At 48.2% G+C, this 19,822-nt stretch overlaps 1 protein-coding gene across 1 annotated transcript in view; it reads right to left on the reverse strand.

The window, feature by feature from the left end:
- DIP2A (DIP2 disco-interacting protein 2 homolog A (Drosophila)) overlaps positions 1 to 19,822 on the reverse strand; it is a 79,430-nt gene that overhangs the window by 17,143 nt on the left and 42,465 nt on the right. Inside the window, exons 9-22 of the mRNA XM_011996831.1 lie at positions 18,772 to 18,882; positions 17,352 to 17,475; positions 16,880 to 16,989; positions 16,319 to 16,421; positions 13,716 to 13,780; positions 13,468 to 13,561; positions 12,401 to 12,520; positions 10,841 to 10,955; positions 8,932 to 9,071; positions 5,698 to 5,834; positions 4,950 to 5,030; positions 3,937 to 4,064; positions 1,078 to 1,192; positions 219 to 420 (exon numbers count right to left, since the gene is read on the reverse strand). Of these exons, the coding sequence (XP_011852221.1) occupies positions 219 to 420; positions 1,078 to 1,192; positions 3,937 to 4,064; positions 4,950 to 5,030; positions 5,698 to 5,834; positions 8,932 to 9,071; positions 10,841 to 10,955; positions 12,401 to 12,520; positions 13,468 to 13,561; positions 13,716 to 13,780; positions 16,319 to 16,421; positions 16,880 to 16,989; positions 17,352 to 17,475; positions 18,772 to 18,882 (1,645 nt within the window). The remainder of the gene's footprint in view (positions 1 to 218; positions 421 to 1,077; positions 1,193 to 3,936; positions 4,065 to 4,949; positions 5,031 to 5,697; positions 5,835 to 8,931; positions 9,072 to 10,840; positions 10,956 to 12,400; positions 12,521 to 13,467; positions 13,562 to 13,715; positions 13,781 to 16,318; positions 16,422 to 16,879; positions 16,990 to 17,351; positions 17,476 to 18,771; positions 18,883 to 19,822) is intronic.

Here is a 19,822-nt window from a genome sequence, read left to right on the forward strand (position 1 = left end):
GGAAACCACCATGAGGTGATGCGGTTAAGTTACCCCATGCGTGGCTGGTTCGCAGGAGGCGGCACCATTCTGGGGTGTACACTTGCTCTGGCTCTTGACCCCAGCCCCAGAACAAACCTGTTTGCACTAGAGGGTCTAGCAGGGCTGCACCCTAACCACAAACACGGCTGCTACCAATGTCAAGACTAGACAGCATCCTGTTGTTAGGTCCAACTAACCTGGTGGTTTCTGGCGAGGTTTGGGGAGGTTGGTAACACAGGTGTGAGGGCACATCAGCACATTGCACGGGTGCAGTGTCCCTTCCAGAAAGCGCTGTTTGGTTTCAGAAATGTGAATCCCTCCGAGGGGAGCCTTGGGCAAGGTGTTGGCAGGAACCAGAGCCAGACAGTACACGCCCACCTGGTGGATGCTATCGATGGCCTGAAAGGGAAGGACCCTGTTTGGCACAGGCCCCCAACCTGAGGCTGGGGAGATGCTGGGCGGGGAACATGAACATCCCCTCTGTGGACCTGTTCCCCAGGCCAGAAAATGGAGTGCCCTCTGGACATTTTGTTAAATGAGGAAACAAAATGAAGAGGAGTGTGTGCAGTTTTCTACCATTTAACTCAGAAAGGGGAAACACACACACTGTATTTGTGTACACATGTCCATATATCTGAGACCAGAGGCTGAGGGATGGGGCAACGAGGAGACGATGGGGAAACGGCACAAAGCCTCAATTAGACAGGAGGAGGAAAGTTTTTTCTTTGAGATACATTGCACAGACTGGCGAATATCATAAATAATGTACATCTCAAAATCACTATGAGGGTGCATTTCAAATGTTCTCATCAGAAAAAAAAATATTAAGGTGATGGATATATTAATTATTCCATATAGTATTCATAAACTATAACATCACTTCATACCCCATAAACACAAACAGCTATAATTTGTCAGTTTGTGATGAAAAATGCAGATACACAAGCTGGAAGCAAGGAGGACAGGGCGGAACAAGCCAAGCACTCGGCGCTTGGAGAGGAGTGGGGGTGCCAGCTTGGGAGATTCACCCAACCATAGGCTATGCCGGGTGCCCACCTGCAGCACACGGCTCATCCACTGGAAGCTGTCCTCCTCCGAGGCATCCGGCCGCTGCTCAGCCACCAGGACGACCCGGTCATCATGCAGCACGGTCACAGAGAACACAGCGATCCTGAGGGATGAGACATGGAAATGGCCACACGGCAAGAGGCCAGACAAGACACAGATGCATTCTCACCCGCACAATGGAAGAGGCAGGCTGTCCTGATATTTAAAATGCAGTCTATCAAATGAGGCTATCTGCTGCAAATTCATAAAGTAACTCATCATTCTAATCTCCTTGAGGATGGTTGAAAACAGAGAGGACTTCAGGACAAAGCAAAACAGCCCCAGAGACACACATTTTTACAAGAAAAAATTCCTTAATCTGATGTAAATTTCCTTGTGCACAAATATTTGTCTAAAGTTCTATTAATTATATTTTTTTAATCCAACAGATTGCATCTTTTACTAATCTATTCACATTTATAGAGGCTAGTATATTTAGACGTGTTTTTACTATCTTAAAAATTTCAACATGTCCTCCTTTGTTCTGTGTTGCCTTTTCCTTCTTTTAGACTTTGAGTTGATATCTCTGTCTTTTCCTTTATAAAAGAAGAAGATGTTCTCCCCACCAAACCCATCATGTCAGGGTATCTACACCATTCTGACTCTGGGATGTTATGGATATACTGTCTCTTGTCCTTCCCTTTGACTTGACTGGTGTGTACACACACACACACACACACACAATTTATACAACAGACCTCACCTAGTATTGAGTTCTCCTTACTCTCATACATCTTACAGCACTTCCTGAATTTATTTCTCTTAGTATCTTGACCAAAACTGTCTTCAGTATAGACCTTTATGTGTCAAAACTTCTGAAATTTACATGATTGAAAATATTTTTTATTACAACTGCAAAATTAAGTAACAATTTGGATAAATTGGGTGCACTGTTATCTTGTGCCAGTTCCACTGTGGGGAAGTCTGACGTGTTTTGCTTGGCTTTTGTATGGTCCATGGTGAGAATACAGATAAGCTCAACATGCCATGGGGCCCTCTGTGGACCATTTCCCAGTCCAGAGAACCCCAACCACCTGCTTCCTCAGACAATCCCTGCTCCACTCCATGCATTCCTTCTCCCTGAGTTTGCTATCTGGACACTAGCCCTTCTCTCCCATCTCTCTTAATAGTTCCTTTAAAGTTCCTATTTTACTTCCAGAGTAGTTCCCTAATCTGACTTTCCACCTTCTCAACTTGTTCTCTAGCTGTATCCATTCTATGTATTCCATCTACTGTGTTCTTTGAACAATTACTTTGTTAGCATTTCTTGATCTTATTTCACGTTGCAAATCTTCTATTGCTCTTCTTCCCATGGCACATTTGCTCTCAACTGGTTGTGGTTCCATTTCCAAGTTCCTGTATTCCTCAGCTCTTCCCTAGTCGGGACAGGGAGGCTATTCTGCCTGCAGATGCAGTCACCCAGGCCCCAGTTATTCACTCAGGCTTGCCTTGCCTCATCAGGATCCTGCTTGGGGGACGGGGGCTTCATCTCCAGGTACCATCAGGTACAGGTGGCCCTGTGAGGGGGTGGTCTCCCTGTTCCACCTCAAAGCAGGGTTTGGGCTACTTGATGTTATCCCTAAGGACACCTGCCCAACGTGTCCCCCATTTCTGCCGTGAGGGGCAGGTCACGACCCTGGTTGTGCCACCCTCCCCCTCCCCCTGCACACACCCGCACACATACATGTACACACACACGTGTGCGCACACACGCATGAGCACAGCCTGCCCTTCCCAGTCCCCTGAGCAATCTCCCACCTTCTCTGTTGTCCATCCTCTGGGCTTTTTCCTCAAGACTAACCATGATGACACACCATTTTGCAGAATCCCCTTGCAATTGCTTTAAGGGCTGCTCAAAGGCAGGGTCTGGCCTGGCTCCCAAGTACCTTAGTTTGAGTAACAAAAGGCACACCCTTGGCCAGGCACATTGGCTGACACCTGTAATCTCAGCACTTTGGGAGGCCAAGGAGGGAGGATTGCTCGAGCCCAGGAGTTCGAAAACAGCTTGAGTAACATAGTGAGACCCCATCTCTACAAAAATATTAAAAAATTAGTCAGGTGTGGGGTGCATGCCTGTGGTCCCAGCTACTCAGGAGGTTGTGGTAAGAGGATTGCTTGAAGCCTGGGAGCTGGAGGCTCTAGTGAGTTAGGATCATGCTCCTGCACTCCAGCCTGCGTGGGCGATAGAGTGAGACCCTGCCATTAAAAAAAAAAAAAAAAAAAAAAAAAAAAAGGCAACCCCTTGAGAAAAATAAAATTTAAAAAGGCAGCTGGTTGAGTGGACCAGTTAGGGGAAGAGCTTCCTCCCAGACAAAGAGCTTGGGAGCAGAAGGAGCGAAATTCTCTTCCTGGCCCCGGTGCCCAGGGGCATAGGCCCAGATGTCTATTTATTTGCTCAAGAGAATCTCTAAGGTCCTTGCTTTACACATGTAGAAAAGTTGAGTTGATTTTTATTCCAGAGGCAATGTAGGGTGCTGTGTGTCTTGCAGAGAAAATGGCACTTTTCTGTTTTAATTCACATTCCAAGGTTATTAGGAACTTAGACCCACTTCTCCTTAGGCTTACTCAATTCTTCCCTCTCTGATTTGTCCCCTTGAGCCTTTGCCCAAAATTGTGCATCAAAACCTTATTTTCTTGAGGAATTGAAGGAACTCTTATTTTCCTTTTACTTTAGGAGTTTTCTGATGTACAACAACTTTTAGGCTTTGTGAATTCAAATTTGCTGGGCTTTCCATCTACTGCAGAAAGACTTCCCGAGCTGTAAATGGAAGGAATCTACTCCCAGCACAGGGGTCCGCAGCGCATCACCTGCCTCTGTAGACAAACTTCATGGGCTCCACGGCCAGCGCGGTGGCCACAACGTCATCTGCATTGTGTCTGCGAACTCCAGTGACCATCAGCCCGTCCAGTTTGCCCACGATGAAGACCAGGTTGTCCTGAAGGAAAGGGTGTGGGTTAGGACTCCACCCACAAGAGCAGAAGCTGGATGGGCCAGGACCATGGTCAGGCCCCCCAAGAAGGGGCCAACAGCACAGGAGCCTCGAGCGCCTTGCAGACAGGTCAACGCCCCACAGACCCAACCTGCAATGCAGGCCCCGTGACAAGCCAGGCTTGGAAGAGGAGCAGACTGTGTGGAAGGAATGGGGGCTGCTGGGGCAGCATCAGGAAGGGAAAGGATCACAAGTGGGAAACAAGTTGTGGGTAGAGTTTGTGAAGGACTGAAAACTGCTGAGCTAAGAGTGGGGTCCCAAACCCGGCACCAGTGACCTTCTGGGCTGACAATACCATCTCAGGTGCTGTCCTGGGCTAATGTTGGGCTCTGAGCAGCATCTCTGGCCTCTAGGTACTCACTAGACGCCAGGAGCACTCCCCTTCCCTGAGTTGTGACTAGCAAAAATGTCTTCAGAAGTTGCCAGAATTCCCCTGGGAGGGAAGGGGCAAAATTGCCCAGTTGAGAGAAACACTGGACCAAGATGTTACAAATAGAAGTATTTATTTTTAAATAGTTTAGACATCTAAAATGGTAAAGAATGATATAATGAATACTCTCGAACGTGCCACCCATACAAAAAGCAAAACATCCTCATCCACCCCAGGGACTCCCGACTTGGGCCTGTGTGCAGGACTGTGCACTGGTCTTGGAGGTGTGGACGGCCCTGCACACAGGTAGGGTTGATGGGCAGGGAGGTCAGCACAACCGACCAAGGACACATGGGAGGTCAGGAATGGCTGGGACAAGGGCAGGACTGCAGCGAGGTGTCCCTTAGCCACACCCCCTACCTTCTCTGACTGCCAGTCCTGGTACAGGAGGACATACTCACAGGCCCGATGAAGCCCAGCAGGCCTGTCCTGGTGAATGGCCTGTCAAAGACGGGTGCTCCTCCTGCGGTGACCGGAACTGCCTGCACAGAGCGGAGAGGGGCACGATCAGGCTGTCACCCCAACCAACTGACCAAAAAGACCCAGCAGGCGGCAGGAGACTCAGCACCATGTGCACGCCTGCTGGCTGGGGGAAAAAAGACCCAGCAGGCAGCAGAAGACGCAGCACCATGTGTACACCTGCCAGTCGGGGGAAAAAGGAGGCTGGCCCTGCATAAGCCCAGTTTCTCTGGCCTGGCTGCTCCATCTCCTGGGCAGGCCTCCTGAGGCAGGACACAAGCATCCCTTTTACCTCTGCTCTGGGTGCCTGGCCTCCCCTGACCTCACTAGACTTGTCCTGAACAACTCACATCACAACAATGCAAACGCAGCAGAGGGCTGGTTTCCCTGGGGCCATGGTGAGTGCCTTCCTATCGGCCACTAGGCCCACCCACACGCCCTTCTCCCATGCAGGACTGTGGGAAGCACGCTGACTCCCAGCTCTCCACAGCGTGCCTGGTCCTGGCCCTGCCCTCACTCTGGGAGGACACACAAGAGTGTGCAGGCCATGTGCCAACAGCCCCGGCAGGGCCTGTGTGGAGAGAGACCATCCCCGCAGCCTCTGCAATCCCCCGGCACCCAGCACACCTGGGGCCCCATGAGTGCTCACAGAACTGAACTTCAACATGAAAGTCAGGAAAAGGGACAAACCTCAAACACATTCTTCGTGATTCCAAGCAATCCATAGTAGGCCGTGCCAGTTGCACTGGAATTGACGCATATTTCTCCCACTTCGTCAGTTTTACAAAGATAAGGGGTACCTTCTAACTTCACAACACATACATTAGCTAAAATGAGAAAAAAACTCAACATAATAAAGAACGTGTTTAAATGGATCATTCACAAAGATCTCCTTGCTGCTGTATGTGCAGTTACGGAAACAGGATATTATATACACAGCATCTTCTTATAAGGAGTTTTATGATACGGATGATACACATGCAACCTAGCTGTAAGTCTTCATATTTTATATGTAATATTTTTTATAATCAATGTAAGGTGACCAGAAAGTACAACACATGCTTCATGTAATAAGCCCGGGCTGACAAAATATTTCCTCTACTACGATAAATAAACCCCGTGCCTCCTCTTGTCATACTGCTCTCTCGGGTCCATGGGGGGTGCTGCCGGCCCCGGCTCCTGACCATCACCACCGCACGAGCCTGGGACACCAGCTCCTCTCCAGAGCCTGACAGAACTCTGCCCATGCCTGCCCCCTTTCTAGTAACTTTATTTTAATGCTAATTCACCAGGCGACTCCAGACTAATCTTCAGTCCAGGAGTGCCTCTAAGACGTCTTCATGGAGAAACACCTACTAAGTTCTGCCTAACCTCCAAAACGACCTTGATGCTGCTGCACACACCACAGGCTACGAGGCCCAGGGCGCTCCCTCAGCCACGTGCACATTCTTTCCAGAGCGCAGATGCTTTTCCCCAAGAGAAAGGCCCTGGGTCTGGAGGGCTGCAGCGCAGACATCTACCTGTCTTGCAGCCACTCAAGACCAGGATTCTATCTGTTAAGTTCCCCAATGAACCACCCTTTACTGACACACGATCCTTCTGCCTCCTTCAGTTTCTCGACTCTTTCCGCATTTGGGGGTCAATTTGCACATATGCGCCTTTTCATGGAGCACGATGTCTCAGGCCTCAGCGTGACTCCTCCCACAGCCCCATCACCCAGTTGTTTTTACTTAAGTGCACCCTACCCAACTCTCAGCGACCTGCTGCCTTCCCCTCCCGCAAGGGATCTCGTCTGCCTAGTTCCCAGCTCTGCCACAGAAAGGCCTCCAGAAATAGCCTCACACAAAAGCATGAGACGCACAAACGAATGGGCAATGAATGGTCCATTCAACAAAACTTGGTTACTTAGCAATCAATTAACCCATTGGGTCAGCTAGGAACTGTCGTTCCTGTGCCTCTTCTTGAGTTTTTTCTAATGTATTCTCATCTTCAAAGACAGTAAAAAGAAAGAAAGAGACAACCAGGTATTTGCTGCCTTTTGCCACAAATCAGATAAAAGACTTCGCAGAGAGAATGCAGCCATGCTTGGCTGATATGGAAGGTGGTGCTTGTCTGTGCTTCCAGACGGCCATCCAGGCGGCCGTCAGTGCCACACAACACTTACAAGCACACAGAGACTGAGCAAGGTCACAAAAAGCCACAAAGCACCACCACACACCTGATACCATAGTGAACACAAATGCTACAGGCCTACACAGGGCAGATCAAAAAACTGCTGAAGACAAATCACCCGTAGGATTCACCATGGGGCTCAGCGCCACAACAAGGGGCACAGCCTGGGGGCTGTGGAGGGTCATGGGAAACAGAGGTCCACCTGGGGGAGTGCTGCATGTATGCCTGGGGGAGTGCTGTGTGCACGCCTGGGGGGGTGGTGCGCTGAGTTCATGTCTGGGGGAGTGCTATGTACACCCCTGGGGAAGGGGGAGCGCTGCGCACGCATGTCATGTCCTAATCCACATTTTACAATAAAACACGCACAACTACAGATGTTCCTTAGATTCATTCAGAATCACGACCTCATCATGATTTTCCAGGGAAGTTTAAACAGTTACCTGTATTTTCCCCATAACGTAAATAAGTGACACCCCAATTACTGCTATGTGTGAAAATGTTTTACCCACAGGTTCAAGCACTGTGAAAGACTGTTCTATTTCTGAGAAGAATTACAGGAAGAAAATGATGCTATTCATATGAATAAAAAGTAAAGCCAGAAACATAGGCTGAAACGCTTCAGTCTTACTCAGTGAGGACCCAGCATCTGTGCACACACAGGGATCAGGCACCAGCTGGCCCCAGGCTCCAGGTTAGAGATGGCTGGGCTGCCAGCACCACCCACAGACAGGGTCTGAGCAGCCACAGCCCGTCAGCACAGCCGCCTGCAGGAGGCAGAGTTGCAGGCACAAGGGCCAGGATGCTGAGCCTCTCGCAGTGCCTGCAACCCCTAACACAGTCAGGGCCGCACTGGAAAGGGGGAGACTGCACTGAGAGATGGGGCCCTGCCTCTAGAAGTCACCAAAAGGGGCCCAGACAGCTGCCCATGAACCCCAGAAGGGCCATCACAGGGGGGCAGGAAAGCTGAAGTAGCTGTCGGGTGGCTACAAGGAGGGCAGCCTCAGACCATGTGACAGTGTCTCCACTCGACTATCACCAGGGCCAGGCCAGATTCTGCCTCAGGCTGGCAAGGAAAACCTCCAACATCTAACATGATGGTCAGGCCTACAGAGTTGACTTCTGCAGAACAGTTCACATAGGCCTTTCTGACATAAGAGGAATTTCTGGGAAGCTTCCATGAGGCTTCTACCATGATACATGCTTGCTACAACTTACTTAGATAACCTAATTATCAAGTTATTCACAAACATTACCATTTTCCTCAGAGTTGCCCACTTTACATGGTTGTCATGGGGTTAAATGCTTCAACACTTGTGAAGTATGAAGCCTGTGCCTGGAACACAGTGAGCTATTATCACCATCTTCCCAAACATCAAAGAACTGTAAGTGAGCTGCACAGGGCATACACGCATCTTTATGTTTTAGCTTATCTTTAAACTTAACACAAAGCGAGGGAAAAAACTGAGCAAATATTTTACAAAGTAAAATTCCAATTTACATTGAAAAACATTCTTGAAAAATCTTTTACTGGCATGCTTGCTTCTAGAGCACTACTATGAAGCCTGGAGCATTTATAAGAGGCTGAGGCAGGAGAATCGCCTGGGAGGTGGAGGTTGCAGTGGGCCAAGATTGCACCACCGCACTCCAGCCTGGTGACAGAGTGAGACTCCATCTCAAAACAAAACAAAACAAACCCCTTTTTGTTACGTCAATCAGTCATGGACAAAGACCCACTCTGGTTATGTCCCTTACCTCCAGGCATCACCTGACCAACGTCCTGAACAGTAAGGACTGACAACTTTTCTTCAGTATCCACTCTGATAACACCATAACTTAGACCATTCATTGACAGGACCGCTTTTCTTGGAGGTGGTCCTCCCAGATCAGGTGGCCTAGAAAATAAAACCACCATGGGGTTAACTGACTAGGGGGATAAAATTCCAGGGAAGTGGGCCCACCTTGCCTGCAGCATGATTCTGCACCAAAGCCACTGCTCCATGTTACAGACTTGTGAGAAACGCATGTTCTAAAGATGCTGCAATGTCTCCAAACTACATGCCCCTCTGCAATGTGACGTCAACACTCCACTCAGTGGGAAAAGGGCCTGTGACGACAGTGGCAGTGATGCCATGTGACTTCTAATGCAGGCCAAAACCGTCAATTCAGCTTCTACCCGATTGTCTTGGGACACTCGGCTGGAGCCCTGCAAGGCCAGGCAAACAGAATGACTGTGTTGAGGCCACTGCACTGCAAGAAAGCCCAGAGCAGCCCACTCTGAGACCAGGTGGGGGCATGAGACGGCACACACACAAGGCTGTCTCAGCCCCTCACCGCTCCTGTCCAAACACCATCTCCTGCAAGCCAGAACCACCTGGCAGAGGCCTTCCTAAGCTCCTGGCCCACAGAAAGCATGAGAGACAATAAAATGACTGTTGTTGTTTGTGATACACAATAGTAACTGGAACCCTGAGCAACAAATGTTAGTGTTTCCTCCAATAAGAAAAAAATTATACAGCTGCACAAAACAAATCACCACAGAACAAAAGAATGAAGAATAATTTATAGTTCGTAGGCGACAATAGTTTTTTTTTTAATGTTAAGTGATTAAAAAGTTAGGGTTACTTTTTTTTTTTTTTTTTTTTGAGATGGAGTTTCACTCTTGTTGCCCAGGCTAGAGTGCAATGGTGCCATCTTGGCTCACTGCAACCTCCACCTCCCTGGTTCAAGCGATTCTCCTGCCTCAGCCTCCCGAGTAGCCAGGACTGTAGGCGCCCACCACCACGCCTGGCTAAGTTTTTGTGTTTTCAGTAGAGACGGGGTTTCACTATGTTGGCCATGCTGGTCTCGAACTCCTAACCTAAGGTGATCCACCCGCCGTGGCCTCCCAAAGTGCTGGGATTACGGGCGTGAGCCACCGTGCCTGGTCAAGTTAGGGTGACTTATAAAAACTTAAGATTACTTTCATGTGTGGAAATACATACCATTTATGAATATATGACGCTAACACAAGATTACAACTGAGGCTAAGACACCTCAGCTGTGAGCACAGTGAGTTCTGCCTCCAGGATGGAGCTGGGGGTGGGGCAGGTGAGATGAGGGGAAAGGAAACCTCAGGAGAGGGGTGAGGAGCACAGGAAGGGCCAGCAGCCCCGCACCCACACACAAGGACACTCAGGGCAGTCTGCAGGCTCAACGTGCCCTCCAGGCTGAGAGAGATGACTTGAGGAAAACCTCCACAAGAGCAGCACAGGCCTCCCGGGAAGGGGGGCCGGGCACTAAGCACCAGGCCGGACGCTTCTCCAGGAAGGTCAATGGTTCCCACAGACTCCACGGCTGACCGACAACTGCCTCAGAGTAAGAAAGAGGTCCTAGGTTGTAATGTTTACTACGGCTACAAATGAGATGACAAGGCCTTTCTAATTTAAGAAGCACTTAGGAAAATCGCTAGCCGGCATTCTGCGAGAATCCAGAGTATGGCCCAGTCTTGCTACCCAATTCCCCACGCAAACCCAAGCTGGCAAAAAGTGGGGAGCCAGGCACCAAGGTGCTGCCGTACAAATGGGCCTGGATCCTAACAGGCAAGGCACAGCTCCACGATAACTCAGCTGTATGCAGAGGACTCAACTAAGTGCTCACGAGACATAGCAAGGAATGAGGTTACCTGCGGATGGCGACAGTCAGCGCCTCAGGAGAACTGGCGCAAGGACAGATGACCTCCGGCCTCAAACCTCTGGACTGGAAGACGTTGAGGAAGGCGTCACAGGAGGAGATCGACCCTGCACAGAGCAACAAGAGTGGAACACCAGCACTAACTGGGGGCCAGCATGGAGGGGGTGGCTGGCCACTGACTCAAAAGGAGCACATGCTCTTGGGGGTGTACCAGGCCACGGCTGGTGGCTGCACATGCTCAAGTCAGCACAGCCTGCAGCCATCGGAACCACCGGGCTGCATCAGCAGAAGGAAGGGGTCCCTTCACAGGCGCCCTCAGACTTCATGCTCTTCAAGGGAGATGGTGTCTTTAAAGGAAGTCAGCCACGAATGGTCTGGTGCTCCAAAGGGCAGAAGGGGCATCCCTAGGGACAGGAGGGCACTGCATGCAGCGGTAGACTGGCCGCACAGCACTGCTAGGATCAAGTGCGGCGACGGGGAGTGCCACGGGAAGAGACACTGGAGGGGAGACGCACACTCCAACTCCACCGTGTGGACCACAAAGCAGCGGTGGGCATGGAGTGGAGACGCGGAGACCTGAGCAGCACTGCAGAATCCAGAAGCAAGCCCTGCCTGGCTTGGGTGTGGACCAAGAGAATGAGAGGCTCTGGGGGTGCTGAAAGGTGGGGTGCTCTCCCAAGAGATGGGGGACACAGGGGTGTTGGTCACACTGGAGAGGGGATAAGATGAAACGTCAGCTTCTGATCCAGGGTAGTCTCCAATGCAGAGACAACGATGCAGGTTAACAAACGACAAAACCCCCAACACCTAGTCAACAGGTATGTGCTGCAACAGGAGCCCCTGTGTGACCAGCATCACCTGAGACTTCCCTAGAGGAGGTACTGAGTCCGACCCTGGACAGTCCTGGGCCCCCGAGCTCACACCTGCTGCCTTGACAAAGCAGTTCCCACTCGGACCACCGCACGCAGGAGGTCCTAGGTGCTCACTGGGACCACCGCACGCAGGAGGTCCTAGGTGCTCACTGGGACCACCGCACGCAGGAGGTCCTAGGTGCTCACTGGGACCACCGCATGCAGGAGGTCCTACGTGCTCAGGCAGCAGCCACAGGGAGCTCCTCCCGGGAGGACGTGGGGAACATCTAGGCAAACCAGGAGGGAGAATGCTTGGGTCCTGGTGGGAGAAGTTAAGCCAGAAGCCAGGGATGTGGGTGCACCAGGACAAAGGGCAAGAGGCTGGGGATAGGCCCAAAGAGAAACAGGAACCCCAGGCCACAGCACAACCTGGTAATTTCTTAAGAAAGATGACTCTCATTAAGGCATGTACCTTTCATCAAGCATATTAAAATTGCTTTTAAATTTAGTGGCCTAATAAACATGCATGAGATAAACCAGTGAATCAACAAGATGTTCCGTGTCATAGAAATGATGGGACACGTGTATCTATATGACACTGGCAGTGCAAACGCCTCAGTTTTGCTTCTCAGTGTGTTCTACTTCGGTCTGCAGAAGGGGACACCGTGTGGGGTATGCCCCAGCCACACAGACTCACTCACATGGGTTGGCGCCATCGGCCACAATCAGCATGCGCAGTGAGCTGAGGCTGACGTCCCTCTGGCCTCGCTGAGCTAGGAGAGACCAGTGCATGTCTCGCGACTTCACCAGCGCGGCCCGAGCTGCAGAGAGAGGACGGCACAGACATCAGACATCCCTGTGTCACGAGGGCTGGCACCCTCACACGCCTATAGATACGTGTACCTCATCCCACACAAAGGTGTACACACACAGACACAACACTTAGCTCCCAGGTCAGAAGCTCTCTGCAGCCCTCTCTCACATGCAGTCTAACTAACCCTCAAACTTTTTTCCACAAAAATCAACTCTGAGATACAATTTAGACATCAAAAGCTCAGATCCATTCCTAACGTTAATTTTTTCTTAGAAGCTCCATATTGTTCTTTTCCTATGTGCCCACTTCATCTCACGTTGTCCCTCCCCAAACCCCTGGTGCTGGCTGAGAAGTGTGAGGACCCCAGGAGCTAAACAGACGGTCTCGGGTCTCAGTCTGGCTCCTGCACTGGCTAGCATGTGGAATCCAGCAATCCCCCCACCCCCACCCAAGTTTCAGTTTCCCTCCATAAAGTAGGACAGACAAGAGACAGCTGCCGCTCCACACTGCTCTGAGACATGTCCAGAGGGGCACAGCCCAGCAGGTAGAACAAGGCAACATGGGTGACCCAGGTGATCCAGTGCCTCAGTGGCTGGTAAAAGTGCCACTGAGCTCCACAGGGCAGAGACACAGACTGCCAACTGTGCAGGTGTGGCCATGCTGGGGCCTCCTGCTTGGTCCCCAGAGGCACCTCAACTGCTGAGAGAAGCAAGGCCCAGACCCCACCAAGTGGCCCTACTTACCACATCACCCATGAAACCCTGAGGGCTATGCCCGAGGCAGAGAAAGCCCCCACACTCCTGGGCAGGGGTGTGACCAAGAAAGACATCCCACGGCTCCTCAGCCTACATCTGCAGTTCCACATCTCAGCTTTATTTGTTCTTAATCACCAAAGGTCAGTTCCAAGAGATTTCCCTAAAGAAGGGTGAGTGCCGTGACGATGGTATCCGTTACCTTTATAGAAGCACGCTTTCTGGATCCAGGAGAGCGGGTTGGCCTTCATCAGCGCGTAGGGGATGCTGACCACATGCATCCTGTTCATGACACTCTGTGGGGGAGCAGACACGCTCAGGGCGAGTGGGCCCGAGCCACACCAGAAAAAGCAAAACAAAACCAATGTACTCTCCCAACACTGCAGGCAGAGGCTTGGGTTCATCTCAATCCCTTGTTCCAAAAATTAGTCATCAGCAAACAACACTCACTGTTAACACTCCATGCCACAGACCAGCATCCCTTTTGAAATCCAGCACATTTGTTAATGTTTCCGCTGCAAGTAGACAAAGAAGGTTAAACCACTGAGCAACCCTCTCAATAAGCCCTATGCATTTTCTAGAGAAATTCTGAGGTGAGTACATCATCAACACGTAAGTTTCAGGGAACAGATATAGCATTTCCAAATACCACATACCAATCAATAATAATCTAGGTTATCTATTACTGGAAACACATAAAAGTAGAAGGTCATGCAACTAACACCCAGAACCATGCTGAGCACTAATCACAAGGCACGGGAACATCACATACTGAAGAAGCTGTACAAGGTGTCACCATATCTTTTCTTTCCTTTTTTTTTGAGATGGAGTCTCACTCTGTTGCCCAGACTAGAGTGCAACAGAGCAATCTCAGCTCACTGCAACCTCCGCCTCCCAGGTTCAAGCAATTCTCCCGTCTGAGCCTCCCAAGTAGCTGGGACTACAGGCATGCGCCACCATGTCCGGCTAATTTCTGTATTTTTACTAGAGAAGGGATTTCACCATGTTGGCCAGGCTGGTCTCAAACTCCTGACCTCAAGTGATCTGCCCGCTTTGGCCTCCCAAAGTGCTGGGATTACAGACGTTAAGTCTCTGCGCCCGGCCTCTCCACATCTTTTCATCAGGTATTTTGATGGGGTATTCTTTTCAGAATCAAGAGCTGGGGATGAAAAACTGTCACGGATATTCTTACTTCTCAACTCTACACATCTCCTCAATTCTCACACCCAGAGACCGTGATCCGGCATCTCTCCTCTGTAAGAGCTGGTGGTTCACATCACCCTTCAGAAAGTCACTCTTCCTCTGCCCGTTTGCTCATTCAGAGACACGCAGCTAACACATTTTAGGACGCTGGAGTGGACAGCAGTACTGAGGGTTCCCAGCACAGCTCTCTGCTCAGAGCACTCGGCCAAGTCCTCTCTAAGATCTGGCTCCCACCTCACACAGGCAGAAAGGCAGAGCCTGGGGCTATGGGCAGACCTGGCTTCTCGCCAAAGGCCACAGCACTCCAAAGGTGAATAGGAGAGGTTTAATTTGTGTGCCAGGAAATGCTATTGCACTATGAATAACAGTACTATAAACATCCTTTCTCTGTTGGCTAAAGAACACAAATTATTATTGTTATTATTTAGAGACGGGATCTTATTATGTTGCCAGGCTGCAGTGCAGTGGATAATCATAGGCACAATCCCATTACTCATCGGCACGGGAGTTTTGACCTGCTCCCTTTCCTACTTGGGTCGGTTCTCCTCTCCTTAGCAAGTTGGTGGTTCTCCACTCCTAGAAGGTCACCATGTTGCTGCCAAACTTCGTGCAGATACCTGGTTGGCACAGCCCAAAACTCCTGGGCGTAGGCGGTCCTCTTACCTCAGCTTCCCGAGTAGCTGGGACTGTAGGCACACACCGCCACGCCTGGCTAAAGAACCCAAATTATAGGTGACATATGTAAGATTAGCTCTGGGCTGAAGACAAAGTCATGGGGCTTGATCTGAAAGATCTAACTTTTTAAACTTAATAAAGCCCTTAAAAAATACCTAAAATCATTTTCCAAATCTCCAGTAAAAGCTTTAGCTGTGCCCTCAACTTACCCCCTTGCTTTTAAACACCTATTTTTTTTCTTTTTTAAAATTTTATTTAAAATTTCTCCCTTTTTTTGTAGAGACAGGGTCTCACTATGTCGTACAGGCTGGTCTTAAACTCTTGACCTCAAGTGTTCCTCCTGCTTTAGCAAACCAAAGTAGTGGGATTACTGGTATGAGTCACTGCACCTGGCCTAAACACCTATATTTTAGATATTTAAACCATTCAATTTCACTTTGTAGCTTTGTTCAGTTCCAGTATTACAATGTAAGAAAACTACTATGAGTCCATTTTTACAGTTTTTTAAATTATCTGTCACGGTGTACCCCATAAATATATACAATTAGTACTTATCAATTAAATATTATTAATTTAAAAATACTTCCCTAAGTATATGACATTTGAAGTAAATCAGGTGCTGACTATACTTTACCAAGAGATCATCTATAATCATAATATAGATAAACCATATATTTATAAAAATATAAATATAAAATATAAATCATATATTTATATGCATGACAGCTAAGGTCAAAACTACAGTCACAGATACAGTAATAGAAAACTAAAAGTGTTTTCCTCTCTTTGAACGAATACCCTGACCCTCAGTATGTCACAGAGTAAGCCAGCCCCCCAGGGCAGGCCTGTGAACCCAGCACTGTGTATAAATGTATCAGTGGGATATAGCTTCCATGTTCCATAAAACCAACATCCATGTGCATTTACTGAAAACAAGCCTGATGGGGTTGCCTGGACTCTGCTAAGAGACGCTGTGTGCCCTCCTGGTCAGCACAACCACAGAGACCCCACAAGCATGCTAAAGACGGTGCATCTCCCTACCTGGCATGACCTGGACTAATGGGCAAAGGCACCCGGGGTGGTTTTGACAGGTGCAGCGACAGTCACATAATGAGGTAGGTCAGGTGTCTGTGTGAGGCTGGAGGGGCCACCACCCCATCCCTGAGAGCCCTTACCTTCTGAGTACCCGCACGCCTGGGTCAGAGCCCGGCACTGTGCCAGCAGGGATGCGTGGGACACTGTGACCCCCACCGTACTGCCTTCTTTGCTGGTTTTATACTGAAAGATTTCAAGGAAAAAAACATGATGTGGTATTTCTAGAGGTGACAACAGACAGAATGGAGACTGACAGAATCTTCAAAAGAAGAAGTGGTCAGTGTCTCCCCTCTAATCATCTTGCTAGGCCCAGGTGCATGGCAAGCCCTGGCCCTGAGGGGATGCTTCAGTGGAAGTTGTGGCTCCTTTGGGCAGGTGCCCGAGGGCAATGATGCGCCATGGGCTCCCTCATAACTGTCTGCATCCCGAGGGAGCCAGTTAGGAGAGAATGAGATAAGAGAGAAACCTGGAAGGGTCTGAGCAACCATCTACGTGACACTGTATTTCTGGGGCAGAGATAAAACAAGAACTCTTAGGCCGAAATTCAACAAAAAAGAATAGTAACTTATATTCTTAGGAAAAGCAAGACTTAAGCCTGTGGGACACGTTTTTAGATGCTCTGAGTTAGGAACGATCATTACCTCAATGTAGGCGGTCCCAGTCCTTGTGTCCTGGGTCAGAGGGTGCCAGTCCTTGGGGGGCCTGGCTAGATGCTTCCCATCAATCACCAGCCAGGAGAGGGGAGGCCAACCTGTGACACGCAGACAGGACACAACAGCCAGCAGTCAGAGAGGCACCTGCTCCCCACACTCGAAGCCTGCGCCTCCAACACGCAGCACTAGCTACTGAGCGACTAAGGAATGCGAGTGCAAGTTTTAGTCTCAATTCATTTTATGTAATTTAAAAAGGTACATCCGGCCAGTGGCTACCATATCAGACAGTGTAGGTCGAGACATGAAGCCAGATGAAAACCGAGATTCACCAAGGCCTTGAACAAGGGATCACTTTTGCTGAAGATCCAGTCACCTCTGTCATGTTTAATTTCTGGAACACCATGCATTTAACACAGACCACAGTCAGAACACTGACTCCTCTTCCCTTTGGAGGCCTCACCTTTGAAAGTTGCCACTTCTCCCGTCTGTGCCTTGGGGAGGCCTTTCTGACAAGCGTCTGTGGTCAGGGCCAAGGAGACTCCACAGCTGCCCAGCAGAAACCCGACCTGCTGGCTGCCTGCGTCCTGCAGAAAGCGGGGTGACAGTGTGGGGTGGGGTGCCCACAGCAGGCCCAGACCCAGACCCTTGGTGCTCCAGGCCATGCACAGAACAGATCTTTTTTCATCCCTCACAAAACTTCCAAAATAATTCAGTCCTATTATTGATATATACGATCTTTTCATGGGAATACTTCATTAAAATGTGACAACTATGTTTAAATTTAAAAGACAATTTTGGTTTCTATTTGTGGGGAAATATAAAGTTTAATGGGCTAATTTCTCAAAGTTCATTCTTACAAATGACATTTAGAAGCATTTTTAACAAACTCCAAAATTAATGGCATTGAAATTTCTATTGAATCATGTTTGAAATTTACAAATTAACCTGGAGAGGCCTGGTCCTTAACAATATTGATTATTTCCACACAGAAACACGTTTCCTTGTAGCCAAGTCTTCTGTGTCCCTCAGCAGTATTTTGTCATTTTCTTCATATAAATTTGACAAATCTCTAGTTTTACTCCTAAGAATCACTGCATTCAAATACCTGCTCATAATATATTATCCTTTGAGATACACTAGTTTTAATTGCTAATTTTACTTTTGGGATTCTTGAATATTTGTGGATAATGCTCATGTTAACAACTGCCTGAATTCTGGGACAGGATGACAGAAAGCCGATTTTCTCAAATACAGGCATTGTCTACTCCTAAATGATATTTTTTTTCAGTAATCAGATTATTGATATTTATATTCAAAATGTTATAGATACCTAGATAAGCAAGACCGCACATTAATAATTTATCAGCAACAGAAACTGCCTACTGTCATGTAAGTGAACAGAAACACAAGATAATTTCCATCTCGTTTATTCAAAACTGCCACTGAGAAGTGAGCTATATCACTGTAATGATACATTTATCCCTAAGAAATAATAGTTATTTTCTATAAACATATGGTTTTGAGGAAAAGTTTAACAAAATCTTATTGAACCATAATTCTATTCATTAAAGGAAAAACTGGCTATCATTTCTGTTGGGAAATTCATGTAGATGACAGAACAGCTCCACCTCATAGGAGTGTGGTGTGGGAGCATCACCAGCAAAACGGTTCTCAGTGACCCTCTCACCAACAAGAAGAGAGTCAGACCAAACGGCATCTGATTTCTCTTGAGTCCTGGCCAGCCTGTCGACCACTAGCTTCCTCTCCTCTGTCAAGACAGCTGCTTGCTGCCTGCCCACACTCAGTGAAAAGGAAGTAAGATACCGCTGGTATGAAGTTCAGAAGTGAACCATGTGGGACCTGAGCCATGGGTTTGCTACCTTTCTCGTTAATGGCACTTCTATGGGGACAGGAACCAGCTCTGCCAGGAGACATCCATAAAATGCAACCATGAACATCACAGGGTCACTATTCGGAAACACGAGCGCCACCTACAACAGTACAAAGAAATGAATATTCCAAATTTCCAATTTTTACAGTATCTAGTTAAATTAAAAGCTAGTTACAAAATAAAATTTTTGTAAGCCCCAAATATTGTAATAATTGTGCTTGAAACCATAAGGGACAAGTCCAAATAGCTATTTAACTGAGTAGAGACTGCTGACTTAGGGCCTTTGAGAACACACAACAATGAATAACCAGTAAGTGTTCACTTTGTAAGACAAAATTTAAGCCGTATCTATATTCTGTACTTGAGGTCTGGAAATTTAGTTTCTAACAAGTTTGTTTGTTGAAAAGGGCAAGGTTCTCCTTCAAAATTTGGTTTTAATAGTGGTTGCCCAGAACCGTAACCTATAACCTTGAGACTAGATGTTTGGTAGGGAAAGTATATTTTTACAGAATTTGTTACGAAGAGCTCTGTTCACTTTTATAAAGTGTAATATTATAGGAGGCAGAATTTGCCACCAATTTCTTCAACTCAATCACTGTGACCTTGTCAATTTTATTATGATTCACCTAACCACGGAGATTCTCTTGTAAGTCAAGAAAGCATCTGAAAGTCTTTATCCTTGTAAGAAAGCTTTTCAAGAAAATTAGTGATCCTTAAATTCATTCTAAAGCGTTACATAAAATCTCATCTATGAACACAACATATCATAAAGTATTATTCTTAAACTGTTTACATTTTTATAGCCAAGTACACATTTCCTTTCTTTTCTTTCTACTTGTGTTGCTTTCTGTGTATTCTCTAGCTAATTTGTTTTAAAATACTCCCTCAGATGGGTCAAATACCCTTCAGTATCATTTTCCAAATAACCACCCACTCAGGAGAGCCGTGAATGTCCCCTGCTGCTGAGGACTCCACCCCACCCTGGGGTCTCAGTTCTCCTGATGGTGGGTGCTGAGGACTCCACCCCACCCTGGGGTCTC

Source organism: Mandrillus leucophaeus, unplaced genomic scaffold, assembly GCF_000951045.1.
Source record: "Mandrillus leucophaeus isolate KB7577 unplaced genomic scaffold, Mleu.le_1.0 Scaffold526, whole genome shotgun sequence".
Classification (NCBI taxonomy): domain Eukaryota; kingdom Metazoa; phylum Chordata; class Mammalia; order Primates; family Cercopithecidae; genus Mandrillus; species Mandrillus leucophaeus.